At 49.9% G+C, this 27,957-nt stretch overlaps 1 protein-coding gene across 1 annotated transcript in view; it reads left to right on the top strand.

Moving 5' to 3' along the window:
- Positions 1-27,957, top strand: part of NUCB1 (nucleobindin 1) — a 684,805-nt gene that overhangs the window by 613,701 nt on the left and 43,147 nt on the right. The window contains exon 12 of the mRNA XM_069606079.1: positions 11,403-11,517. Coding sequence (XP_069462180.1) covers positions 11,403-11,517 — 115 coding nt within the window. The remainder of the gene's footprint in view (positions 1-11,402; positions 11,518-27,957) is intronic.

Raw genomic sequence — 27,957 nt, 5'->3', positions numbered from 1 at the left:
AATAAATAAAAATAAGTAAAATAAAGGCGATAAACAGTGGCAAAAGCTAGGTTAGTCAGATAGGATATATCTGATAAGTGCAGAAGAAAGTGGATGGGGTACTGTATGGGTACAAATACAGACCCCCCGTGCAAGTGGTGGCCCAGAGGCAGTGCAAGAGGGTGACAGGGTGAGCGGGTACCTGGGCCCGAAGGACAGAGGATGGCCAGGTGCACGGTGCTGAGAGAGAGAGCAGATCAGCAGTGGAGAAGAGGGGAAAAGGCAGAACTGAAGAGGAAGGTCTTGAGGTGCTTCCGAAACTGGAGATGGTTCTCCTCAAGTTTCAAGGTGGCATGGAGGCTGTTCCAAAGGGAGGCCCCAGCCGAAGACTGAGATCTACCACTGGCAAGTTTCTTTGAAAAACGACTGACTCTGAGGCAGATAGAAGTAGAGGAGCGAAGGGCTCGAGAGGGGAGGTATTTACAGAGGGATAATGAAGGTATTTCAGACCCAGGTCCCAGAAAGCTCTGTGGACAATGCAGAGGGTTTTAGATGTAAGCCTTGCATCCACTGGGAGCCAATGGAGGGATTTCAGAGCTGGAGAGATACGCTCCCAGGCCTTGAAGCCAAGGACAAGTCTCGCAGTCCTGTTCTGGATTAGTTGTAAAGGGCGGAGAGTGGAGGCAGATAGATTTAGAAAGAGACTGTTACAGTAGTCTAATCTGGGGAGAACCAGAGATTGGGAGACAGTGAGCTTCTGAGGGAAGGAGAGGAAAGGCAGAGTACCTCTGGTGCAGTAAGAAGTTTGATTATTTTTTTTTAGAGACATCGGAGATGTGTGAGGAGAAGGACTGTGTAGAGTCAAAGATGACCCCAAGGTTCTTAGCCTCGCAGGTGGGGGTAGGAGGAGGGCCAAGAGAGGCCGTCCAGAGAGTGAGGGGAAAGGGTGGTGAAGGTGTACCAGTGGGGAGGATCTCCGTCTTGTTGGCATTTAGAGAAAGCTCATTGGCAGCACACCAATTTTGAATGGTGATTAGGGAATCAGAGATGAGGGAGAGAGATGAGCTGGTTGAAGGAAGCCTGAAAATGAGTTGGGTGTCATCAGCATAGCATTGGAAATTTGAGCAGAAAATGGAAATGCAGTAGGTGAGAGTTGCCAGGTATTGGTTGAAAAGCCAGGGCGAGGGGTTGGACTCAGGGGACCTTAGAGGGTTCCCCAGGGGGAACACCACAGGTAGAGAGGGAAATAGAAGATAGGAAGGACTCAGGTTGTACCTGGGAAGGTCGATCAGAGTGGAAAGAGGTCGGCCAGGCCAGAGCCTGATCGGTGATACCCAGGTTGTCACAGAGACAGTTGAACAGGGTGGTATGGTTGACTGTGTCGAAAGCAGAAGAGAGATCAAGTAGGATGCAGACGGAGGAGAATGTTAGAGTCAAGGTTGGAAAGCAGGTCTTCACGGATGTTCAGGAGAGCAGTTTCCGTGCTTCTGGCAGCTCTGAAGCCAGATTGGTGCTCATGGAGAGAGCCATCAGAATGAATGTTAAGCTCAGAGATGGCCAGCTTTTCCAGGCGTTTACCCAAAAAGGGAGTAATGGAAATTGAGTGATAGTTAGCCGGACAAGAAGGATCCGCTGTGGGTTTCCTGAGGAGAGGAAGTACAAGGGAGTGCTTCAGAGGGGAGGGGAAAGATCCAGGGGCAAACGAGAGGTTGCAGAAATCAGCAAGGGCCGGAGCGAGCGCATCAATGTGGTCCTTAATGGTTTTAGTGGAACAGGGATGGACCTGTTTTGATGAGGCTTTCATAGATCAGACCTGTCTAGCGACCTCATCAGGAGAGAAAAGAGGAAAGTAGGAGAAATAGGGAGGGGGGTAGCAGAAGGAGGATCAGTAAGCAGCGAAGGAGAGGGGAGAGGAGGGGGAGCAGAGGAGAGGGTGGACAACATGTCCTGGGTTTTAGAGATAAAGTGAGAGGCAAGGGCAGTGCAAAGAGCCATGGGAGGCGAGAAGACGGGTGGAGACTGCAGCAGGGTTGGCCAGCTCCTTACAGATTTTAAAGAGTTTGGCCGACGAGTTGTTACATGCCGCAGAGACACAGGCTTGAATGTGGACACTCTTCTTGATGCGGACATAGTCAGTATTGCCTTTGGAGCAGGTGGCAGGCCAGTTTGTCAGAGGATGAGCAAGAAGCCATCCATTTCCTCTCAGCCACCCTATACTTACGTTTGAGTGTAGCTAGGTCAGAGTCATACCAAGAATTGCACTTGGCTTTGGACTTCAAACAGATCCTCATGACAGGGGCAAGAGCATCAAGAGTTGCAGAAATCTAGGTCTAAAGCAGGGACAGGGACAGGGCTGTGTCAGGGTGTGAGTCAGCGAGGGGGTGGGGGGCAGCTGGCAGCGAAAGCTTCGACTGACACACTTCATGGGCCAGATGTCCGAGAAGGTAGGTGGCAATCTTGGGGTAGGCTTGGCTTGAGGGGAGGAGATGGAAAGATGGAAGGAGAGGAGGCAGTGATCACTCCAGGAGAGAGGAGTGGTGAGGGGAATAGAGGGGGAGGCCAGAGGAGATCAAGACATCAAGTGTATGACCAGCAGAGTGAGTCGGGCCGGATGGGAGGATCGAGACTGGGAGCGAATCGCTGAGGTCGCAAAAGAACGCTGATGAGCAACAGGGAGTATCAAGATGGATGTTGAGGTCACCAAGAAGGAGGAGTTGAGTGGTTGAGGCCAGGAAGGAGGAGGATAGGTCTGCCCACTCAGAGAGAAAAGAGGTGATTTGTCCAGGGGGCCGGTAGAGAGTAGCAACAGTAAGAGAGTGGCTAGGAGAGAGAGAGAGCCTGCAGACAAGGCATTTGAAAGAGAAGTAAGTCTGAGTGGGGATGATCGAGGCAGGAATCCACTCAGGGAAGATCAGGGCTACACCCCCTCCGGGCCGGGTGGATCTGGGGGAGGAGAGGATCTTATAACCGTCAGGGAGGAGAGTGTCAAAGCTCGTGACAGTGCTGGCTGTGAACCGTGTCTCAGTAAGACCGAGGACCTCAAGTTCTTCACGGAGGTGGTAGATGTCAGAGGAGTGTTTGACAGCAGAGCGAAAGTTGATAGTGGCAAGGTGAAGAAGGTTGCCAGCCTTAAAGACCTTCTGGGGAGGGGTACAAATAAGAGGTACGCCCTGCAGAGGTGTGGAGGGATCTTCAGGTGGGGCAGAGGAGGAAGGAAAAGAGGGCAAGAGAGGATAAGGGACAGCTGGAGAGGAAGTTGATGAGGCGAGGGAACCAGCGGTCGGGAGGAGATTGGCCTGAGGGCCTTGCACCATGACAGTTCCGTTTAGGTAGACATTAATGATGACTCTGGAGGAGTCAAAGGAATCCATGAGGACTTCCCAGTGGGTGCCACCATTAATGGGAGAGGAGGAGACAGGACAGAGCACAGAGATCATATGAGGTGGTACAGAGATCTGGCGACAGAACGACAAAGAGGATGTCAGTGAGGGTTTGTCTGGCATAGAGGCTGGAATAAGTATCAGCAATGGGGAGATCTGCGTTGGAGGCCAAGATATCCTTTTTAAATTTCTTCTTACCAGACTTAATGAGAAGTGAAGGATGGTTGATGAAGAAGCAGTTGGAGTAGATAGGAGAAACGGATAATGCCATGGGCAGGTAGAGAGAGGAGGCAGTTGGCGAAATATGCAAGTACAGCAGTAAAGGAGCAGTCCCTGGGCTAGCAGGTTACAATTGAGGGCCAAACGCACCCAAATTTGAATTACAAAAACACACCCAAATTTGACCGTACCGTCCACCTTAACGAACCAGTGGTTTTACAAGTGTTCTTTGCCACGCCTGCATCGCCAACCAAATGGTCACTACCTTCCTTAGCCTTGGTACGTTCCGTTAAGTACTATGTTGCACATACAAAGTCATTGTGAGGAAGGATAGCTCAGAGCAACGTGTTTGTCTTTGAAGCAAGACAATACAGCGCAACACAGGTTCAAATACTGATCCTGTGCTTAGAAACTACTCGCCGGTATTAAGCGCGTTATAAAAGAACAATTATAATTCTGTCTCACAGACCAACTGTTTGTAACACTTGGCCGTCTGGACCGGGGAAGTTGTTTTCTAAACCTTCCGTGTCGAGGTGGATTGCGGCTTGCATTTCATTCTCCCATCAACAGGCTGCTGCTCCCGGGCAGGCTTTGAGCTCACTCCACCAGGGCAGTGGTGGCTACTACTACTTTCCTCTCTGGTATTCCGCTGCTGGACATTTGCTGTGCAGCCACCTGGAGATCGGTGCACACGTTCACCAGATTCTACTGTGTCCACAGGGATTCAGCAGCATAATCCAGTGTTGGCCAATCGCTTCTGCAGAACCTATATGCATGAGTTTACTGAGTCCACAGTAGTAGGTTTCTCCAGCATGGGGTCTGGCATGGATTCACATGCTCATGAATATTCCCCGTCGTCAGGCTGGGAATCCTCAGTAAAGAAAAAATCAGTATCAGTTTCATTTCTGATCTGTCTTTCTTAGTAGTAATCAATCACTGATCTCTGGGTCATACTGCCCCCAGCCAATGACTGCCCTCTCCCTAAGCCCCGCCTCTGGCAGCCAGCCTCAGATTTTTACCGCACGCTCAAGTGTTGGGAGTCCTCGTGCTTTAGCACTCGAGTTTTTGCTGCGTTTTCACGCTTTTTCAGGAGATTTTCTCATTTGTTTGGTTTAATCGAGCCTCAAGCTCCACCGTTTCTACTTCCGATAACGGGGACCCGTTTAGGAATTCTTCTACGCCCCTCAAGGGTGAAGTTTTTGTCGAGTTTATGCTTCTTGGAGGATTCCGGAAGATCTGCGGCCTACCTCAACGGACATGGCCCAGGACAAGGGAAGCTCGACGCCCGGATCCAAGCTGTTCAGGTGCTGCCCTGGATGCGGATTACAAAACGTTTTCAAGGAGGACGAGCATTTGCAATGTCTCTACTGCCTTCATGAGGACAAGACGCACGTGGAGAAGGACTGTGCGTTCTGCAAGATCCTTTCGGAGCGGACCAAACAAGATCGTCGTTCCCGCCTCGCCCCCTAGCTGGAGAAGGGCACAGCAGGTGAGAAGGCGAAGAAAAAGTCTGAGCAGGCTTCTAAGTCCTGTGAGGGTGCCCCGGCGACGGGGGCCCAACAGAAGGCCAAGCACTGCGAGTCCGCGGGCACCGGGAGCGCCAAAAGGTCGGCTCTTCGGCTGCCAGGCAGGGCGTGACTTCCCCAGCACGTTCAACCACGAGCCAGCACTCTGGTTCGGGGAAGAGGAAGTCTGAGAACCCGGGTAAGCTGCTGGAGCGGCCCCGGTCGATCTCGAAGGGGGAGCGAGGCGCTGACCCTCCCCCCAAGGCAAAGGCCCAGGACGCACCTAAGGTGGTGAGGGCTTTGATCCAGCCGGCAAAGGCCTCTATCGAAGTGGTCGCTGCGACCCTTGCGAAGCCGGCTGAGACTACGCCAGTGGAAACGGCCTCTGGGCCCAGAGTATCCCTGCCTCCGCAGAGGTAATCTTCTTTCCAGCCCATCGTTATGACCCCCGTGAAGCCCCCGGCGGAAAAAGAGGTGGGGGGGGCCGGTGACCATTACAGACTCGGAATCAGCCTCTGAGGAGGAGCTGGTGGAAACCGAGAAGGGCCTCAGCGAGAGGTTCATAGGCCTCAACGAGAGGTTCAAGAAGGTTCGATCCCAGGGGACAGTCCCCGCTAACGTGATCGAAGATGGCGACGAAGAGGGCCCAGTGGGGCAGCCATCCCGTCCGTCGCAGCCATTACTCGAGCCCCAGGATAGCTCGGCTGCCATTTTGTTGGCGATCCAATCCTTATGTACCGAGATAAGGACGAGATTACCATGGACCCTGACGGAGGATCCAGAACCGGGCCCGTCGGGGAAACCCTCCGAACAAGCGGAGGAGAGTCCACCCCTCTCCGCCCTTCATGCCCGCGAGGCCTGTGGACCCCTCATCCCCCTCGTCGGACCCTAGAGAGGATACGGTGACGGATACAGCGACGGGGACGGACGACGACGGCAGCAATGACACAGAGGACATCCTGTCATCACCCCCCCCCCCCCCCCTCGTGCTTCTCCAGCCGACGAAATTGGCTCCTTTCACGCCATGATAACCAGGGCATCCGAGCTCTTCCAGCTCTGCCCTGAAGAACAAAAAAAGGAAGGATTTCTCTACCAACGACGAGAGGCCAAGAAGAAGACGGTCCTCGTGGTGCCTTTGCTCGACGACATCTGGGACGAGGGGCTTGCTGTCCTCAAGAACCCTTCCACGACACCCGCCAAGAGGGACAGGTACGAGAAGAAGTACCGAGTCCCCGATGCCGCCCCCTTGTGCCTTAGGGCCCAGCCCACGCCGGACTCTGTCGTCTCGGAAGCGGCTAAGAAGAAGAAAGCAGCGGGTGCGGCGGCTTCCACTTCCCCGCCGGACAGCGAGGGCAAGAAGTTGGACTCCATGGGAAGACGATTAAGGCGGCCAATGCCTTAGCGATCGTGGCCCGCTATGACAGGGAGCTCTGGTTCAAGATAGCTCCCCTGCTAGACTTCCTACCTGATGACAAGACGGCGGAGGCCCTACAAATTCTGCAGGAAGGCGAGGTGGCGTCTGATCACACCATAACGGTGGCAACAGACATTGCTGATACCGGGTTTCGCCAACTGGGCAACGGAGTTTGCCTCCGACGACGAGGATAGCTCAAGGCGACAGACTTTCACCAGGACGTCCAGACCGGAGTGTTGGATATGCCGTTCGACGGCAACAACCTTTTTGGTAAGGCTGTGGACGAGTCTCTCCAGGCCATCAAGACCGACTCGGAGACGACCCGGCCCGAGGGGTACTTCAACAACGACGGCCCTTTCGGACCTCCGGAGGCAGACAGGGTGCCTCCAAAGGATCCAGCGGTGGCTCCTCCACATACCGCCAGGCGGCCCGCTCCTCTTCCCAGGAGGCCTAAAGAGGTCGCGGCAAGCAAGGGGGATCCCGCCGTCGTCGCCAAGGCGGCAAGGCCGACTCCAAGCAAGACTGACCCGGCCGGGTCGTCGGGCCCCCACAGAAGCACCCCGTTAGGAGGCCGGCTGACGAAGTTCGTCAGCGTGTGGGAGTCGATCTCCACCGACCGTTGGGTGCTGGACACCCTGGCCAACGGGCACTCGCTGGAATTCCAAAAGTGCCCTCGCATTCCTCCCGTGGCCAGGAAGGAGAATCGCGTCCCTCAACTGCTGTTGGAGGTAAGGGCGATGCTCAAGAAAGGTGCCATCGAGCTCGTCCCCAGGAGGCTCCGGGGCTCCGGAGTGTACTCAAGGTACTTCCTCGTCAGAAAGAAGACAGGCGGTTGGCGCCCCATCCTGGACCTGCGTCAGTTAAACAAATACATCAAGGTGCAGAAATTCAGGATGGTCACCCTCCAGCACGTGCTGGGACAGCTGGAGGAGGGCGACTTCCCATCGTCTTTGGACCTGGAGGATGCTTACTTCCACATCCCCATTCTAAAAGGGTAATTCACCAAGTGCCTGGCACCAGTGGCAGCGCGGCTGCGCCTGTAGGGGATCCACGTCTACCCCTACCTGGACGACTGGCTAATCCGGGCAAGGACAAGGGAACTCGCCGTCGAACACACAGCGAGGACCGTCCGGCTGCTCACGGGACAGGGGTTCGCCATCAACTACCCCAAATCCCACCTGGTTCCGTCGCAAGTAGCACTGTTTCTGGGAGCCAAACTCGATACAGTGGGGCAATTGGCCTCCCCGTCAGAGCAAAGGACCAAGACCATCCTGGGCAAGGTGCGGTGACTGCTAGCCACGGACGTGGCCAGAGTGAGGTCCATCAAGTCCCTCCTCGGGATGATGTCCTCATGCATCTATCTTGTACCCCTTTGCAGACTTCGGATGCGTCCGCTACAGGAGTTCCTCGACGCACGCTGGTTTCAGGCGATGGGCTGCTTCGAGGACAGGATCCCTCTCGACGAGGAGTTCCGTCGGGCAATCCTATAGTGGGGTACCCGTGTTCACCTCACTACAGGCACAGACTTTGAAACCCCGGCGTTTCAGGAGATGGTGACGACGGACGCAGGGGGGCACCAGATCCCCAGCCCTATCCAAGGAGGCCCAGGATCTGTGGCACTGGGCCCTCGCCCAGGGGATGTTTCTGGTTCCCTTCCACTTGGCAGGAATAAAAAACACCATCGCCGACTCACTCAGCAGGGAGCTGCGCTCGTGCCACGAGTGGGAACTATGGCAGGACCAGGTGGATCGGCTCTTTCGACGATGGGGCAAACCCCGGATCGACCTTTTCGCGACGGCGACGAACTCCAAGTGCCAGAGGTTCGCCAGCAGGTTCCCGCAGTCGAGGAGCATGGGTGATGCTTTCTCGTTCCCCTGGGACGGCCTGTTTCTATACGCGTTCCCTCCGTTGCCATTGCTGCTCCGCCTCATCATCCAGCTCAAGAAGTCCAGGTGCAGAATGATCCTAGTCGCACCGGCGTGGCAGAGGCAGATCTGGTTCCCGGACCTTCTGGACTTGTCAACGTCCCCACCAGTCAAGCTGCCGGTGGACGCGGATCTTCTCTCCAGAGAAGGGGGCGCCATTCTCCATCACGACCCACAGTCGCTGAACTTGCAGGCCTGGCTCCTGCAGCACTAGAGTTTGGGGGGTACGATATCCCGGCTGACTGCAGAGAGGTTCTTGCAAAAGCCAGGGCGTCCTCAACTCTTAAGTGTTATGGTCATAAGTGGAAGAGGTTCTCTGTCTGGTGCCGTGCACAGAAGATTAACCCTCTGCGGATTACGGCCCCTCAAGTACTGCCGTACCTACTGTCGCTGGCCAAAGCTGGACTGGCTCACGCCTCCATCAAAATACATCTGGCTGCCATCTCCCGATATACCAGGACTACGGGACGGGCGTCCTTGTGGTCTCATCGCCTGGTGAAGGAATTTATGAAGGGACTATTCCGATCGTTCCCGCTGGTGAAGGCTCCTGCCCCGGCGTGGGAGCTTAATGTGGTGCTGACCAGGCTCATGGGGGCCCCATTCGAGCTTATGCATTCGGTGCCTTTGAAATTCCTGTCATGGAAGACTGCATTCCTCGTGGCCATCACCTCTGCACGACGAGTGGGAGAGATCCAGGCCCTGTCTTGCAAGCCTCCATACTTGACTTTTCATTACACGAGGGTGGTGCTGAGGACGCACCCCTCCTTCATGCCCAAGGTGCCATCGGACTTCCACCTCAACGAGCCCTTGGTGTTACCAGTTTTCTTCCTGTCGCCTTCGACGCCGGCCGAGAGGACTTTGCACTCGCTGGATGTAGCTAGAGCGCTGAAGTTCTACATGGACCGCACAAAGAGTTTTTGGAAGACGTCACAACTGTTTGTGAACTTAGGGTATGTGAATCAAGGGAAGGCTCTCGAAGACTTCCATTTCCAGATGGCTCTCCGGCTGCATCATGCACTGTCACCGGTTGGCAAACCGACCGCTGCCCGGCCGTCCGAGAGCCCATTCGACCAGAGCGATCGCTGCTACTACGGCGTTCCTGTCTGATGTGCCCCTGCTGGACATCTGCAGGGCTGCTACGTGGAGGTCGACGCACACCTTCACGTGATTCTACTGCGTCTATCGGGACTCTAGGTAGGAGTCCAGGGTCGGCCAAGCAGTGCTGCGCAACCTGTTCGCCTAAAGGTGAGCCTGGTGAGGAGGTAAGAATTGCTTAATGTCGAGTTGTGGATGTAATGCTTAATGTTGAGCCTTTGCCACCTCCCGTGGTTGTGCATGTTTATACTGCTATGTATTCTTTTATTTATGAGCATGTGAATCCATGCCAGACTCCATGCTGGAGAAGGAACAAGTTACTTACCTGTAGCTGTTGTTCTCCAGCATGGGTCTGGCATGGATTCACATGGGAACCCTCCCACCTACCCCTCTGCGGCTCTTCACTTGGTCATACTGCCACTTTGCGTGCTACCAAATCTGAGGATGGCTGCCAGAGGTGGGGCTTAGGGAGAGGGCAGTCATTGGCTGGGGGCAGTATGACCCAGAGATCAGTGATTGGTTACTACTAAGAAAGACAGATCAGAAACAAAATTGATACTGATTTTTTCTCTACCGAGGATTCCCAGCCTGACGGGGAATATTCATGAGCATGTGAATCCATGCCAGACCCATGCTGGAGAACAACAGTTATAGGTAAGTAAACTTGTTCCTTATGCATTGAGCTTGCCTCCGTCCATAGGCATTGTTTTTATTCCTGCTTTGTAATCTATTCACAGCATGTGAATCTATGAAAGATCAAATGCTGGAGAAGGAATAAGTTAATTCCCTGTAGCTCCTGTTCTCCAGCATTGGTATATTTAATAGATTCACATGCGTCCCTCCCGCCTACCCCTCTGGCTCTTCGTTTTTCTCATACCGCCACTCACATGCACTTGCCAAAATCTGAAGATGGTCAACAGGGGAGGAGCTAAGGGAGATGTTCCTTATGGCTTTGGGCAGTATGTACGAAAAGTGACTATACTAGAGCACAACAGTGACTGAAAGTTTCAGTTTAAGTCTAAACTGCTCTGTTATCGAGGATTCCTAGCCTGACGTCAGGGGAACATTCACAGCACGTGAATCTATGAAAGATACCAATGCTGGAGAACAGGAGTTACAGGTAAGTAACATATTCCTTCTCTCCCAGACTTAAGCAGTTGTGGCTGTTTCTTCATTGGAGAGCTGTGAATTCCCTTTCCCTTGCAGCTTTTCACCTTCGTTCCCATGGGACTAATCTATTGTGGGACTCCAACCGAAGGTCGTCCAAAGTCGCATAGGGGAGCACTGGGGACCATCTGCATTTCCTTTTCCATAAGTGGATCATGTGCACCCACTGAATAGGTTTATAGGGACCCAGCTACAGCCTCCTTATTAGATGGTCCTTATGGCCTGGCCCATTGCCTGACTAAGCACCGCAATCTTGAAATATTAGTGCCAATTATTCAGGGTAAGGGTTTTCATTCCAGATGAGAATCAAGGCAAAATCATTGTGTGCAATGTGTGATTACATTCAGACCTTTCCTGGTGTATTTTTGAAGCTGCAATTATTTTTGGTTTTGCATTTTTGCAAATAGACTGAAAATACTTTGCAGCAAGAAATATTTTCCCGTTGTCTGCTTTTTGGATTCTGTGTATCCTGACCTCTGTTAAGGCATTGGAGTCGAGGCAGGCCTCCATTTACAAATGGGAACTTGACTAAACTATATTTTTGTAAAAAGCCTTGAAGTATGAACTAATGATGTTCTGTAGCATGTGATAGTCTACAAAAGGGGACACCCTCTACGGTCCAAAGAGTGTAAGTCTTAGAACAAGGAAATGTATGTATCAAAGAAGGTTATTTTGGTCTCCAGCTTATCTGTTTAACTCCTTCTCCATCCCCGTCTAGGCGGTCCATCAGATGGAGCAAAGGAAATTGCAAGGGGTGGAACAGCAAGGTGTCCCTGCCGGTGCCAATGGAGAGCTGAAATTCAATGCTCAAGAACCACATGGAGCTCCCAAAGGTAATAGATCACCTACTTAAGAAATAAGTGTCATTATAGCAGACCTAATCTGGAGCCTGAGGGCTGTCGTGGGAAGGGGAATACCCAACCAGACTCCAGCTTTTGTTTCATAATAGATGGCTCTCGGTGGATAATAATCCTGTATGTTATGGTGGTCCTCGTCCCTCCACCACCACATTTCCCTCAAGTGCATAGGATGTCCTGTTGCTGCTAGGTAGGGCCAAAGCATTTGCTATAAACTTAAAACGGAACACTGGAGTGCATGTGCGACTCTGAAAGGCATTAAAGTGCTCTGGGCGGGTTCTCCCTCAATCTCTTTAACCACTTATTTGGATGGTTTCAAAGATGCAGCTCTATTGTTTTGCTATTGTTTTGATTTTCATGCACACATGCCCACCATCTGTGTTTATCGACACTGAGTGTGCTTTTTCGCCCGAAATCATCAGTTTTGCGGTGCACCCAGCAAGCCCAAAGAACACAGAGGCAGACAGCCTCAGTAGGTTGCATGCGATTCACTGCACAAATCTGTTTCCCCTTCAAAGTAGTAGAGATTTGTTTTTCAAATGGGGATGGCAAAATCTGCTTTTTGCTTACAAAGTTTTAAGTTCGAGTACCTCCCTTTTCACCTCACGGATTGGTAAGCGACGAGCATCCCTGAAGGGTTAAATCGTCCTTCACTGATGGAGGGTTTGGGAGGGAGGGTTGTACACCTTTTTTACAACACCACAAGTGGTAGGTGCCATCAGAAATGATTCTCATTGCATCCATATGGTGCAATAAATATGGATTTGTATCCATATTCCCTCTGTTAAAAGGGACTTCCTGCTCTTGTCTTGCCAGTTTGAAGGCTATAAGGAATTTGTCCTCCAGCACACCACTCAATTTAGCTTTAATGCCTGGTACTGCAGCAAGGTCAGTCTCCAGTTTCATACGCTGTAAATAATTCCCCACTAGAAAGCTGGATGCCATTCTCTCAGGACACTAGTGAAGAACTGATTATTGAAGGATTGTTTTATCTTACACATTTTGAGTTTCGACATTGCAGAGGTTACAAATAAAAAGAAAGCTGCTAGTTGGATAAAAGGATAACCAGGAAACGATTTGGCAGCTTTCCCATAACATCAGTAGCATGAAATCTATAAGAAAAATTGCAGTCCTAAGGCAGCCATGAAAGTCTGGGACTGTTCTGTTACAAGTTAGAGTGTAGACCTCTGAGGAGAAAGCGACTTTGTAAAACATAGATAAAAGGAAAAAGAGAACAGTTGTCACTGGGTATGTAGGAACCTGCCCCATCCCCTAACTTGATTTGAAACTTTCCATAAATGTGCAAAAGCAAACAAGCCCAATACGATGTGGACTGTAAATGATTTCATCGGCTCTGTTGCTAACAATATCTGTATGTAAAGGGGATGATGTTGGATAGCTGCAGACATTGCCCATAGATCTCCTGAATCCTTAGTGCTGTATCGAGAGAGCCGCTCCCAAAAAGCAGAACGCTCAGCTACAGAAACTTGAGTTAGTTCCATGTGCTCTGTCAATTCCCTTTTTGTCTTTGTAGCTAAGAACATTTGTTTTCCTAACTGAAAATAATAGTGTGGGAGAAATGCTTTTCAAAGTTAGAAATTGTTGGGTACGACACACCTTTACCAAACAGTGCTTATTCGAGACTTGGCAAAATGGACCATTTCATAGCTAAACTTGTTTTAGGCTCAACACTCTTCCAGAAACCTAGAATCATGGGACAGAGCAAAAGTGTGCATAATGCCTTTATGTGTACCATATTCTCAAAATGACTGCTGCACAATTTGCACCCGTTATTTTTACCATCATGTCCTTTGGCCATCTTCGTGCCTTCTCTGGCCAGTAAATGCCATACATGGAAAGCCATATCCAGGCAAGGGGGTGGGGCTGGGACGTTCTGGTCACAATCAGCACTCTGGCCAGGGTTATGTCTGTTGCTGGGCAGATGTGGGGTGAGCGGCTGTCTATGATTGGATAGCCTTTGTCTATTTGAATGGTGCTGATCCTTTCCAGTGTGGACTGGGAGCACCCTGGCTCAAACTTAGTATAAAAAGGAGACTCCTGCAGCCATTCCTCAGATGATCATTAGAACCAAGCCCCTGTGAAGAGCTGCAGCTCGAGGATGACCATTTAAGACATCCATTGTTACCTCCATTCAAGTCCCGGTAAAGCCCCACCTCTCTGGATAGATCTCCTAAAGACCCTCCCTAGTGCTTTGACCTTGGTGGGACCAACCACTCCCTCTGGATCCTTCAGTAGTGTCCTGGAACCACCCTGTTGGCTGGCCAGTTCCATCCAGGGGGCATCAGTCCCCATTCCACGTTCCAACTTTGGAACTCTGCATGTCTCCAGTTTATGGCCCAAGAACAGTGCTCCTACAGCTGCTGCTTTCCATCTTAAAAAGGCACCTTCTTAAAGCAGATTCTCTTTCCTCACCACCTGAGTCGCCCACCACCACCTGAGTATTGTTTTCTTCACTTCGGCCCGCTTTCATCTGGTCATAAAGGCGGGTCTCCTGCCATTGTGGGATATGTGGCGGTCTGCATCCCAGAATGCCTGGGTCGTCCATCTACAGAGCATCAGGAAACATCTCGCCAGTGTTCGGACCCACCGCTGAGCCACATTCAATCCAGATGCCGAAAACGACCACTGCACGCGTTGCCCTGGACAGCCCTGCAACTGCACCAACAATAGAAGAAAGTCGACTCAATGGATCTAGGACCCTACATGTGGTATCTAGTGGAATCGATGGGGGACAAGCCTGCATAAGCTGCTCCTGCCTTTCTCCTCCCTCCAGAGCAGAAAGTCCTGACCCTATCTCTCCTTTGCCTGGTTGTTATCAGTGGAGTTATGGAGTTATGGCCAAGAAACATCCTCTTCCCAATCTCCCCCTGCCCCCTAGGCTTCCCCTAGAGTCAAAGGATTGGACCCCTCATCTTTTGTACTTACCTTTGTGCTTTTATTATTGGAACATTTTACTCACTTGTTGGCTTTTTCAAAAATTGTTTAACAGCTTAAGACTAACACCTCGATACGAAAGGTTTCTTCTTGGCATGTGTGACACTTAAGAGCTCACTAGACCGACTCATCTTACGGGTAGGACTTCAAGTGTTAGCTGCCTTATTTTATAAGGCAGAGTAATAGTGTTTCCATTGCTTTAACAATACCTTCGTTGAATTGCAATTGCTGTTTCAGTACCTATGTGCTTTTACTTGCTTTACTGCAGACAGTTTTGGTGACCTCTAGTGAGATCACCCATTGTGAATGTATACATCTGTATATTATTAGTTTGATATTAATACTTAGTTATTTTCATTGTTTAGTGTGTTTATGTAGTTTAAGCCTTGCTGCTGTATCACCTACCTTGATTGAGTTTGGCTAGATGTATTTTTCTTGTTCACTGCAATAGGGTGTCCTCTCAGAACTCTCCCTCAAGGCTGGTTCCCAAAATCCATCCTAACAGTTGTTGCAGTGTTGGGATAAGGTGTTTTGGACTTCTTGGTATTACAAAGACCTCTAGTCATTAAATTCTAAGCGTTAAATGTTTTGGGCCACTAACAGTTATTGGAACACATGTAAAGCATGAAAACGTACACTGGTGAGCCTATCTCTCAGCACAAAATAGACTACTTGAAACAGTTGTGCTCCGTTTCTAGTACCAAAGCAGAGATTGTGCAGAATATTGTCACCAGCGGACAAAGAGTGTTGCCCTCTCTACTGATTGTGTAAATAACGCTGGCAGAGGTTCTAGCAATAGTAGGGACTGCGATTCTGCCCCAGAAGATGAAGAGGGGGAATTCTCTTCTCCGTTTGTTTCCATCTCTGATGCAGAGGCCTACTTTGATTTACAAAAGGAGAATTGTAGGCTGAAGGACTTGGAACTTAAGTACAGGTTCGCTCAGTTGGAGACTGATAGGGTGGAGAAGGACAACCCGAAAGAAGCACAAGAGGGCAGGGCCTTCCAGCTTGAGGATATCGATATGGTGACTGGTGTAGCCTTGTCTGTAGGGCAACGCTCTAATGGGGGTTCTGGGAATGGCTCAGGCGTTAATCACATTCTACATGTCCTAAGGATCTGCTTGCTGTGTATTAGAATAATATCATTGAGTGCTTGCCTGTATTTGAATTTGCATGAAAGGAACATGTGAGGAACAAGCAGTTTTAAAATATGATAAAATTGCATGGTTACTCAGTAGGCTTCCCCAGAGAGATTGCAGCGCAATCCTGGAATTGCCAGTACCTGAATGAAAATACTTAAGGAGGGCTCTTCTCTTAAAGTTTGGGAATAATCCAACACAATAGTTACAGGTTTTGGGACCACAAGAAAAAGGAGAATGTCACTTGGGTAACCCATGTGAATGAATCCCTTACAAACTTGTGTGGGTGGGTTGAAGGCTATAAAGTGACCATTTTTGAGAGCTTGATGAACTTTATCATGCTTGCCTCTTGTTCTCCTGAGCTAACTCGGCATTGAGCAGATTCCAAAGTGCTACATTTAAAAAGGTTGTGTCTCACATGGTGTCCCATAAGAACAGGGGAGCTTCTCATCCTATAAAGCCCACAAAAAGAATAAGTGGGGTAAGCCACATGAGGGTTGCCTGGAAAGCATAAGCTTTTTGCTGCTTCCCCCCATAGACATCAACGGGGGCACCCTACCTTTTTTAACCTTTCCTGAATTTTGGTGTTAAGTGATGCCATTTTCCTCCACTTACTTTGTTAAGCTCATCTGTTCTGTTTTGGGGCACTAATCAATCCTTTGGCTATCGATCGGTATAGGAGAACTTTGTTCTTCATAATACAGTTCTCGGTTCATTTTTATCTGTGCGCTTTTGCATTTTACTGCTTAATGCCCCTTAAAGTAACGCATACTATAAATAGGGTTTCCTGTTTTAGGGGTTTATTTTTTTTTACTTCCGGGGGTGTTTTTCCAGTGTTTTCAAAAACTTTGGGAATCTGTGTTTATCAGTGTTTTCCCTTTTGCCCCTTTCAAAAAATCGCGAGGTGTACACACAGAAATGTTCTTTTATTGCTTTGTTGCGTGCATATGTAGGGTAATCTCTCAGTGCAAGATGTTCTAAGCAATTTCATGTTAATCAAGTAATATTGCATTCCTACAAGTCAAAATGATTGTAATAAATCATACAATATTTCTTCAAGGACTCTTTGCCCATCCGTGCCCTTTCTTTTCTTCCCATAAAGACTTTTATTTGGGAAAACAACCTTTCCACATTGGCACTGGACACGGGCAGGGCCAAAATATCCAACACACAAGCTGATAAATCTGGCCACTGTTGGTGCTTTCCCACCCAATACTCATGCACCCGAAGCTGCAGATTCTCGGGCACAGGCTCTGCCAAATAGGCGTTAAACTGGCTGCACACAGTCTCAGTGGCTTTAAAATGGTTAAAAATAAATGCATATTTTTCAAAGTTTTGACTAAATTCTTTTTTGCGGAAGGGATCTAGTACTTGCACGGCATACCACAAAGAGGCTTCACTCACTTCCAACGACATGGTGGCTGATGGAATGTTTCGACACAGCATTGCTTGCCATTTTACATGCATTGTTGCGTAGAATATCCTAAAATTTTCCTCAACAGTCCTTTGTTTTCCAAGTGGCAGACATTCCAAAGGTGCACATGTTACTGGACCAAAGTCACTGAAAGTGTCACCCAACTTTCTTTCAAATAAGAGTTTGACCTCCACACCAATGACATTGTACACTTGGTAAACGTATGTGTTTTCGGATTCCAGCCTCTTCATTATATCAACGACAGCGGTCATGTTCTCCTGCAAAAATCGGAGAACACAGTAGACTGTACTTTTATTCACCTCAGTATCAATGTGCGCCCTCAGATCCTCACATTTCTTGCCTGAGGCATCATCACTAAGGAGGAAATCGGTAAAAGGTCGCCACATCAATAGTATGGCATTCACTGCCTCTAATACAGAGAACCACCGACTAAAGGAGACAGTTGGGATAACCTTTCCTTTCATGCCATACAAAGTGCAAAATGATAGGTATTTGCGTTTGAGTTCACGTGCATATCTAAATAGAGCACCAGAATGGACCACAAAGTCAACTACACCCCTAACCAAATCTGAGGACTTTAAGGCTGCTTTTAAAACTCCATCAAGTAAGTGGCAGGGGTCTCGCATGGGGAATGCCTTGAAATCGGCATTGCCCTTGGACAGATCATCACATAACTTTTTCATATAACTTGCCGAATCACTACAAACGCACACTACATCTCTCCAGTCCTTCCCAAACTTGCTGAGGACTTTCTGGAGTAATGCCGCTACTGAAACTGCATTGCAAGTTTCAACCACCTCTAAATCTGCCATGATAGTATGGCGCGCCCATCCACTTTTTGGGTCACAAAATGTGAAGAGGACTGCCACTGCTGGATCACCATGCATCTCGGGCGTTTCATCGACAGTGATTGAAATGTTTACGTCGCCTTGGACTAACTCTCTGATGTGGCCAATGTCTGTCATAAAAACCTCCGGTAGATATTTCTCATACATTTGAGTGGATCGGGGTAATGTTGTGGCTGCTGGGGCCCGTCTGCGGAAAAGATTACCAATCGGGCCATCTGCCTGGTGTAAGCTGGTTCCTGCCTGCACTAAGGCACACACAAATTCATGTGCCACATCTTTTTCCTCATCCCGTTTTCTTTTAAAACGCGTCAGTGTCTCTGTAAGGGACATTTGGCACAGACCACTCTCAAATTTTGGCGGATCTTTCAACCTTAAGTGGGTCTTTGAAGAAACGTGCTCAGCGATTCGGCTTGAAGTCTTTCCTTTGACTAATACAATTGTTACTCTGCAAGCCTTGCAAATTAACAATTGTTTTCCGTTGTTTTCCTCTACTGTAAAATCTTTGTGTTCCCTGGCGTAATCCTCAGCGGTCTTGCATTTGCGGGGCATTGCTCGATGTCAGAGAAGCCTATTGGAACAATTAAAAGAGGAGACTACTTACACATAGCAGAAGCATGACATTAACTATGTCCTTCTGATTCAGTCTCAGGACCTTCCCCTGCAACATGTGGTCTTCAAGTCACATTCTCTCACCCCATGCCCTGCGCTCTTAATTTTTGCAGGTGTTTTTGTACCAAAAGTGTATTGCTTTCCCTGTGATTTCTATAAATAATTAAATACAATGAATTAAAAAGACCTCAGCTACCTACATAATGTCACGTAGTGATGACACGTGACACCACTAATGTTCCCTATTTGGCTGCTGTCTTTTATGGGTAGAGAAGAGCTGCCATGCAGTAATGTAGATAACAGCGAAGGATATCACAACACAACAGCAAGTGCTTGGTCAAATGAACATGGCTGGGCAAACTTTCTGAGCCCTCACAATACACCCCCTTAACTGGTCCTGCCCTGTATGAAGACCCACTACCGACACATGACCAGCTGTCAGTAGGCAGTGAGTAGGAGATGCAGCGCTGTTATCTGCTGTCATGCTATGCTATGCTATGATGATGTGTTGCTGTTTTGTCTGGAAAGGACCATTGGCCCAAAAGTGTTGCCTGGTGACCTTTCCATGACCTATGCCTTATTATGTAAGTTAAACCACTTTATTCAGTGGCTGAACTGTACTTCTCAACTTGTTCATCTAACCGAGACACATGCAACTGTGCACAACCAGCATCACCTGCCAGCCACACTCCATGCAACACACAAACCAAGCACTCGCTCCCCAACTGCACCCCCTGCCCCCAATAAATACCCCAACTCCTAACAGCTCAAAAGACTACCTGCACTAACTCGCATGCAGGCACCTAGCTCTCGCCATCACTCAGCGAAAACTTGAACACACGATGCGCAGTCATGAGCCGACAGTGGCAACTCCCTGCCTGCCTTACCTCGAAACATTGAAAATGACGATCCCAATCCACACCCGCCCCCCTCAAAATCTATATTTTCGCAAAAATGCGAGTAAAAAAAAATGTTCTGGGAATTGCAGTAATGTGATTGGATGTTTTGTTATGATACCACCCAGCCAATCAAATCGCAAACATTTGGTCTGCTCTCACTAACCCATCCGCATCCCCATCCTTTTTTTTTTTGTTTGTTCTCAAAGGGTCCAAAGTGCCAAGAGGCCACGTAAATGGCAGAAAGGGTGCTATATTAAGAGTATTTAGATAACCTGCTGCAGTTTTCCAGGTGACGACCCTCGCCCGCTACACGCAGCTTGCATAGGTCGTGGTGTGCCCCTCTCGCCCCCGATCTGAAAGCGGGGCTGGGGAGCTCGGGGCACACGGGGGCCTGGGGGCACTTTTAGCATTAGAACGCATGGAAGGGGGGTGGGGAGCTCGGGGCACACGGGGGCCTGGGGGCACTTTTGGTGGAAAAACGCATGGAAGGGGGCTGGGGAGCTCGGGGCACATGGGGGCCTGGGGGCACTTTGAGGAAAAACGCATGGAAGGGGGGTGGGGAGCTCGGGGCACACGGTGGTCTGGGGGCACTTTTGGTGGAAAAACGCATGGGAGGGGGCTGGGGAGCTCGGGGCACATGGGGGCCTGGGGGCACTTTTGGTGGAAAAACGCATGGGAGGGGGCTGGGGAGCTCGGGGCACACGGGGACCTGGGGGCACTTTTGGTGGAAAAACGCATGGGAGGGGGCTGGGGAGCTCGGGGCACATGGGGGCCTGGGGGCACTTTGAGGAAAAACGCATGGAAGGGGGGTGGGGAGCTCGGGGCACACGGGGGCCTGGGGGCACTTTTGGTGGAAAAACGCATGGAAGGGGGCTGGGGCACATGGGGGGCCTGGGGGCACTTTGAGGAAAAACGCATGGAAGGGGGGTGGGGAGCTCGGGCACACGGGGGCCTGGGGGCACTTTTGGTGGAAAAACGCATGGGAGGGGGCTGGGGAGCTCGGGGCACATGGGGGCCTGGGGGCACTTTGAGGAAAAACGCTTGGAAGGGGGGTGGGGAGCTCGGGGCACACGGGGGCCTGGGGGCACTTTTGGTGGAAAAATGCATGGAAGGGGGCTGGGGAGCTCGGGGCACATGGGGGCCTGGGGGCACTTTGAGGAAAAACGCATGGAAGGGGGCTGGGGAGCTCGGGCACAAAGTGGTAAAAAGCGGAAAACACACATGACTCACTTACCTTACTGAAGATACTGAATGGGGGGGAGGGGGGTGTGTCGCGACTCCCGGGCAGGATACAGGCTGGATCCTCTGGGGACTGACGGTGATGCCGGGCAGGAGCAAAACAAAGAAGAAGCTGGCTCAGGCTCACTGGAGACGGCAGACGAGTGGCAAGTGGCTGCTGTCAGTGCTCTCTGCTCTGTTAGTGACACTTGGGTGTTTTTAAGCGCTTTTTACGCGGGCAAACTGGTGCTGGTATGAATGAGTCACAGAGTGTTAACTGAGGACAGTTGCACACCTGCAGAGAGGTAAAGCTGCCTAGAATGCAGGCCCACTCCCCATGCACCGGCACTCCTCCCCTACCATTACAATAACAGCACGAAACCATTCAGTGACTAATGGCCCATCATTAGCAGTTTGGTGCTGGCATTGTAATGGGAGGGGCTGATCTTAGGTGCAGGGAGAACTGAAGTGTTCTTATTGTGGTGCTTATGAAGGAATAAGCACAACAATAAGCGACTAAAACACACGATAAGCGGACAAAACCCTCGACAAGCGACCTATGAAAAAAACACGCGACTTGCTTCAAAAACAAGCCCAAAGTTTGCAATGTGAGGTCCTTATGACCAGGCAGTCAAATCGGCATTTGGCCACAAGGTGGCAATATGGGATAATAAAAAATGATCATTGCAGCGTCAGTAGCAATGTCAGTTCCAATAGACAATGCTTTACCAGACAGAGCTGCTAGGATAGCTCACTGGCAACGTGTGTGTCTTGGAAACAAGACACCATGGTTTCGAATCCCGCTCCCAGCACTATGAAATACGGGGTTTATCGGATAACCCCGAGAATTTTTAAATTTTAACGGGGGTCACATATCAGGCACTTTCCGGTTATCCCCGAAAACCGGACACCCTAACTATAAAATGGCTATGCCACTAGATTTTTGTCTGCCCTTTGGACATCTTTTTTGACCTTCTTCCTACCCTGGAGGGACTGGGTTTTTTATATATGATAATGCCTTTCCCACGGGCAAAGTGTCAGTATGTCTGTGGGGCTGGATGTGGGGGCTGGCTTTTCTGGACCCAGTCAACATTCATGCCAGTGTGTCGGTTCCTGGACAGATGCAGTGGCGAGAGGCTGTCCTGGATTGGACAGCCCCTGGCTAGTTTGAATGGTGCAGATATTTGCCATTGGTGGGCTGGGCACAACTCAAGCTCGGATTCTGGATCTGCAGCCATTGCCCAGATTGTTAGTCAGGAGCCCTATGAAGGAGAGCAGCCCACTGAAGACCCGGACTCGTTGTTGGAAGCTCGCCATCAGTGCTTCGTTTACTTGACCTGTGAAGCACTGGCAATTTGCAGACCTCTTGAAGACCTTTATCAGTGCTTTGACCCCTGGACCTGTGGGAACAAACGACCACAATCTGCTCGAAGACCAAGCCGTTGGAAGCACTCGAAAGAGTAACGAAATTCTCCTATGAACTAGCCAGATGTCATAGTGGGTTACTTCGCTGCACTGGACGTGGTTCTGGGGCTTAGCAGATCCTCCGCTTATGGAACAAGAAGTATTTCCCTTAAATTGCAACTGTCACTAAGAAGAGGGGACTTGCAGGACCAGTTTCTTTATTTCTGCTACACGGGTCACCTTCTGCCATTTTCTGCAAGTGGCCAGCGCGGTTTGTCGCCTTCATCGCGGGTTGGGAGCTCTTGAATTCATCGACGAAGTAGTAGTTGGCGTGTCCTGAATGTCCAGAACCAGTCCAATGCAGCCTGAAACTACGATCTAGCCAGGCCCAGACACAGAAGGCCTAAAGTGACCCTGGACTTCCTACAACAGAAAAAAAGGATGAATCCAGAAGGCACTGCGATTTCAGAAACTCATACAGTGGTCCCTGAGTGTACATGCCTGTTATGGCAACCCTTTTCTCCATTGGATTCTTTGTGCATAAAGTGCTAGCCCTAACTCTCCCTTGCCTCTCCTTGGAAGGTGGTGTTCTGATTGGGTATCCTTCCCTGGGTCTCCCCTAAAATGGCTTGATTGGAAGAGAGTCTCTTAAAGATGTTTCTCTTGTTTTCATTGAACTTTGGAAATGTCCAAACTTGTTCAGCTACCTAAAGAGACTCCTAGCCTCCAAAAGACGTTTATTGTGACCTGTCACTTTAAGGGCATTAGGCATCTGCTTTTCTAAATAGTGAAGGACTTTTTAAGGTTAGTATCTTATTTATAAGATTTTATGTGGTGTAAACTATCTCCTTTATTCTAAAGCTATTCGTTCTTAAGGGGGGATGGCCACGAGCCTGGTTCTATTTATTTATTCACTTGCTTTACTAGACTTACAGTATCTTGAAATCTTATTCCAGCTGTATTTAAAAGTAACTTTCTTTTAACAGTGCATACCAAGGAGAATGTGTGCATAATAGTAGTGAATGTTTCAGCATATTATTTACATGTGTGTTTTCCTTGATAAGTGTTTGTCTAAGGCCCAAAGAAATCCCTGTATTGGTATACATTCTGCCTCACTTGAATTACTAAAAATGCTCTGTGTGTTCTTTACTAAACCCCTCAACAGTCTCACACACTCCTACGTCTAAGCCTTTCTGTTCAGTCACATTACCCAGATAGAGTATGGCTAGATATGAGCATTTGTCCCTGTTCATTGGAATAGGGTGGCCTCTCAATCTGTTTTAACTGGGATAATAGAAAGGGTAAGGGGTGGCACCATCCCAAACAAGATTTCAGGCCACTGTAAGCCTCCCTACATTCACAGGGCCTCTGGGTCTTGTATTGCATGTGGAGTGAAGGTCCAATGTAAAGGGGGACCCCAGGTGAAAGGGTCAGATCTTGGGGGTCCACTCTGTGAATCTAGCTTTTCCTTGTGAGAGAGAGGTATACCCACAGGGTTGTCCTTCCCTTCTGACTCTTTCCCAGAGGCATTGGAGCAGAAGTTACTCTAGTGTCCCTTGGAGCAGCAAGTAGCTTCAGAATGTGCCACCATCCCTTCATATTATGTTTTATTGTAAGAATTGTGTACTTCTAGATGGCAAGCAGTCCACTGTTACCAGGGACATGGGGCCACTGGTACACTTGCCAGTGCTTCACTGAGGCCCACTAAGTTGGTTGATGCCCCCCTCAAATGTTCCCAGTAATGCCTGTCATCCTATTTATAGTAAATGGAGTACTAAGGATTCATTTGAGTGTTCAGATGCAGGTTGTAGGTAGATTTCTGCTGGGGAATGATCTCAGAGTTTGGTTTTGTGGCTGGCACAGCAGAAATATCAGTCACTAGGTCTCAAACAAAGAAGGCTGCCTCAGCCAGGCCTAAGTCATAGCCTTAAGCCAAAGGGAAAACCCTAGGCCACAAAAGAGGAAATGTCCTCACCCCCTAACTAATATCCTTGCCACTACTGTTGAGGTATTTGGCCCAGCACCTGAACTTGATGAAGAGGTGGAGGAGGAGGCGTACAACGATGATGTCGAGGAGGTGGTGTCAGACTCTGAAGCCTCATGAGCACCCAAACCTGCAAAGTGTGCTTGCTGAACGGAGACCCTCAAGGGTCCAGGAAAGGCCAGAGAGAGTGCTCATCACTGGGAGGCCTCAGGAGCTGGGCATGTTCCCAGTTTCAGGGTTTCCCTGGGAAACAACATATTTATTGGGAAGATGGGCTATTATATAGTAAGCACATAGTCCACAGCTGGAGACCATAGGAGGTTGGTAGTACCCCAATCTGCTATTATATAGTAAGCGCATAGTCCACAGATGGAGACCATAGGAGGTTGGTAGTACCCCAATCTGCTATTATATAGTAAGCGCATAGTCCACAGCTGGAGACCATAGGAGGTTGGTAGTACCCCCAATCTGCTATTATATAGTAAGAGATTAGTCCACAGCTGGAGACCATAGGAGGTTGATAGTGCCCCAATCTGTGAGACCCTTCCTCTTGCAGTTGTCTGTCCCCCTTTCAGGTCATATTGGATCAAAGAGCACCCAGCAGAGGGTAAGCAAGTATTTCTACTCGCCGAAGATGGTGTCCCAGATAGAAAGCCCGCTGAAGGAGTTAACACGCTGTCAGTTGACTGTCAAATGGGTAGCGAAATTCCAGGCTCCATTGGTACCACTTCATGTAGTTGATGTTTCATTTGGAAGGGTGAGGCTTGACATTGAACATAAAAGCCAGCCAATCCTGAGAGTGCTCAGGAATACCTTATTGTTCTATGGTATTGGGAACATCTGTATTCTCTACTATGGCCTCTGGGAGCTGTACGGTTCCAGCTGTTACCTTAAAGCCTTGGTAGTTGGCTGAGGTCATGGCAAGATGGCATGGCTCTGGATTGGTGGTGAACCCAGTCTTCCTCAGATTTTGAGTAGCGTGGTACAGATGTTTCATGTACTCGGTGAAGATCTGACTATAGATGACAATATAATCTAGGTATCGGGCTTATATGATGGCAAATGCAGTCCATGACTCTTTGGGAAGTTGCATGCTCTTCATGAAGGACAATCAGTAGAACAATGAAATAGAACAAGCCCATATGTTTAGCAAAAACAGTCTTCTCCATGTTGTCTGGCACCAAAGGATTTTGCCAAAATCCCTTAGATCTAGCGTGGAAATTAATTTGTCTGACCCCATTTTTTCATTCATTTCATCCACTCGAAGCATCAAACCTAGATATTTCATTGCCTTTTCCAAAGTCAATACAGAATCACGTAAAACCAGCAGGTTTCCCCACCAGCACAATAGTTGGCCAATAGCTTTAGTGATATTTGATGACCCCAGAGACCCAGCATCTTCTGGACTTACATCTGAATGGATCGCTTTTCCTGCACGGCTTCCCTGAAAAGTGGCGATTCTTCATTGCGTTTGTTTCGGCCTCCACCTCTTGGGGAAAATCACACTTAGTGTGGTGGAAGATACAGAATATTCCCATACCGTGGGACCTGGGTTACAGGACCTGTGAATTAATTTCAGCTCTACAGTTTTGTTTCTACATCTCCAAGGGCCAGAAAGGCTTATTCTGCATTTTTGGCAAATACTTAACCAGTGTGTGGTTGTTTGGTGACTGGAGGGGCCTCCCCATACCACTCCTGTGCCCTGCATCATGGAAAAAGTAGCAGCACCCAGCTCCACGGTCACCTGCTCTTCTCCAGCATGGGGTCTGGCATGGATTCACATGCTCATGAATATTGCCCGTCGTCAGGCTGGGAATTCTCGGTAAAAGAAAAAACGGTTTCACTTTCACTTGCAAACTGCATTTCTCCTTTAAACCAATCTCTGTCCTCTGGTTAATACTGCCCCCATACAATGACAGCCCTCTCCCTAAGACCCTCCTCTGGCAGCCATCTTCATATTTTTACAGCACGCTTCAGTGTTGGAAGCCCTTGAGTTTGCGTTGTGAGCTACTTCTATTTTATTTTATTTTTTTCGATGGAAAAAGGTTCTATTATTGTTCCAAAAGAGCCTGGTTGCTCTCTTCTCCATCGGCCGACAGCGGGGATCTGTTGTTGGTAAATTTCAGTGCCCCTCAGGGGCGAAGATTGTCAAAGATTCCAGAAGGCCATCGGGCCTATTTTGCGTCCTCCAACCATGACTGAGGAGAAGGAGGGAAGATCCCTCTTCAAGTCCTGCACCAAGTGCGGGCTACGGAATGTGTTCGTTGAAGACAAGCACATGCAATTCCTCTACTACCTGCATCCAGACCACAAGGAAGCAGAGTTTGATATTCCTCGGTTTCTCCAAGAAGACGAAGGATAGGCACAGTAGACAGGCATTGTGGCTGAACGCCAAGACCTCTACCCCGTACTCCAAGCAGGGTCATGCCTCACCCAGCACCGGCCGGTTCGAGGAGTGGTCTTCGAAGTCCTTTGAGGGTGCCTCATCCGCGGGGGCCACAGATAAGGTCAAGAAACACAAGTCTGGGTCCACCTGGGTTCCTGCAGAAGCGGGTCCCACGGTGGACAGGGTGCAATCGACATCACCCTCCGTCTCCATTGCCAGCCAGCAATCGATCTCCTCCTCGAAAAGGAAATCGTCCAACCCGGCTAAACTGCTGGAGAAGCCTTGGAAGTCGCGGTCGGATGAGAAGAAGTCCGACCTACCCAAGAAGGCCCAATCGGCACAGGATAAGACTTTGTCGATGATAGAGTTGGTGGCGGCTGCTCACACGACGGCTAAGGGGGCTGACTGAGTGAAAGTAGCCCCTGCAGCACAGAAGGTATCCCTGCCCCTGAGGCGTGAAACCGCTGCAGTGACTTTGGCAATGTCTGCTGGCACACCGGAAAAGGAGACACTGTCTCAGAACCCGGTTTCAGACCCTCAGGGTGGAAATGGGGAGGAGGGGGGCGGCAAGGAGGCACCGTATCAGTGACAGGCTGTGGCCCAAACCATTTCGTCCACATACGACGAGGACCTGGAGTCCTTACACAAGTTCCAGGCGGACGTGTAAGAGGACGACGATGCAGGGCCTAGTATTCTGATGACGCCAGCTCAGCTGAGGGATGTGTCCCTGGACATCCTGCCGACCCCCCCGCCCCCCACTCCCACCTTGGTGTCAGAGATCCAGAAGAGGATGCCACAGGGCCCGGTTCCAAAGATCCCCCAGGCCCACTGATCAGCCGCCTGTGAAGAAGAGGAAGCGTCATCCAATGCCCCCATTTGTCTCCCCATCCGCGTTGGGCCCCCCCCCTTGCCCCAGCAGACACGGGTATGGGGATGGATACTGCCATGATGAAGGACAATGACAAGAATATCGTAGCAGCGGGCGGCTGGTCTCCGCAGCCTAAGGCATCCCCACCGGATGAGGTGGGGTCAACCCATTACATGATCGCCAGAGCCTCAGACCTATTCCAGCTTGTGGCCGAAGAAACAAGGAAAGAGAGTTTCTTGTACCAGAGGCGCAAGGCCAAGACTAAGGCAATTGTGGTGGTGCCCCTTCTGGATGACGTGTGGGGGAGGGCCTGGCCCTCTTGAATCCACACCCAAGTGCCTGAGGTCGTAACCATCGCCGGATTCGGTGGTTTTGGTGGCCATGAGGAAACAGTTGGCTAACCCACCCTCGTAGTCTTCAGTCCCTCTGGACATCGAGAGGAAGAAGATGGACGCCATGGGATGGAAGGTGATTTACACCGCGGCATCCACCAACAAGGCGGCCAACGCACTAGCAATCCTAGTCCGATACGACAGGGAGCTGTGGTACAAGCTGGGCCTAATCTTAGAGTTCCTCCCTGATGACAAGAAGATGGAGGCAATCGCTCTCTTCCAGGAACGGGAGGTAGCATCAGATCACGCCATCACAGTGGCGCTGGAAGTTGCCGACAT

This window comes from Ambystoma mexicanum, chromosome 1p (assembly GCF_040938575.1).
Source record: "Ambystoma mexicanum isolate Mex_15411 chromosome 1p, UKY_AmexF1_1, whole genome shotgun sequence".
Lineage (NCBI taxonomy): Eukaryota > Metazoa > Chordata > Amphibia > Caudata > Ambystomatidae > Ambystoma > Ambystoma mexicanum.
Note: the sequence above shows the minus strand (reverse complement) of the source record. Positions and strands in the feature narration are given on the sequence as shown.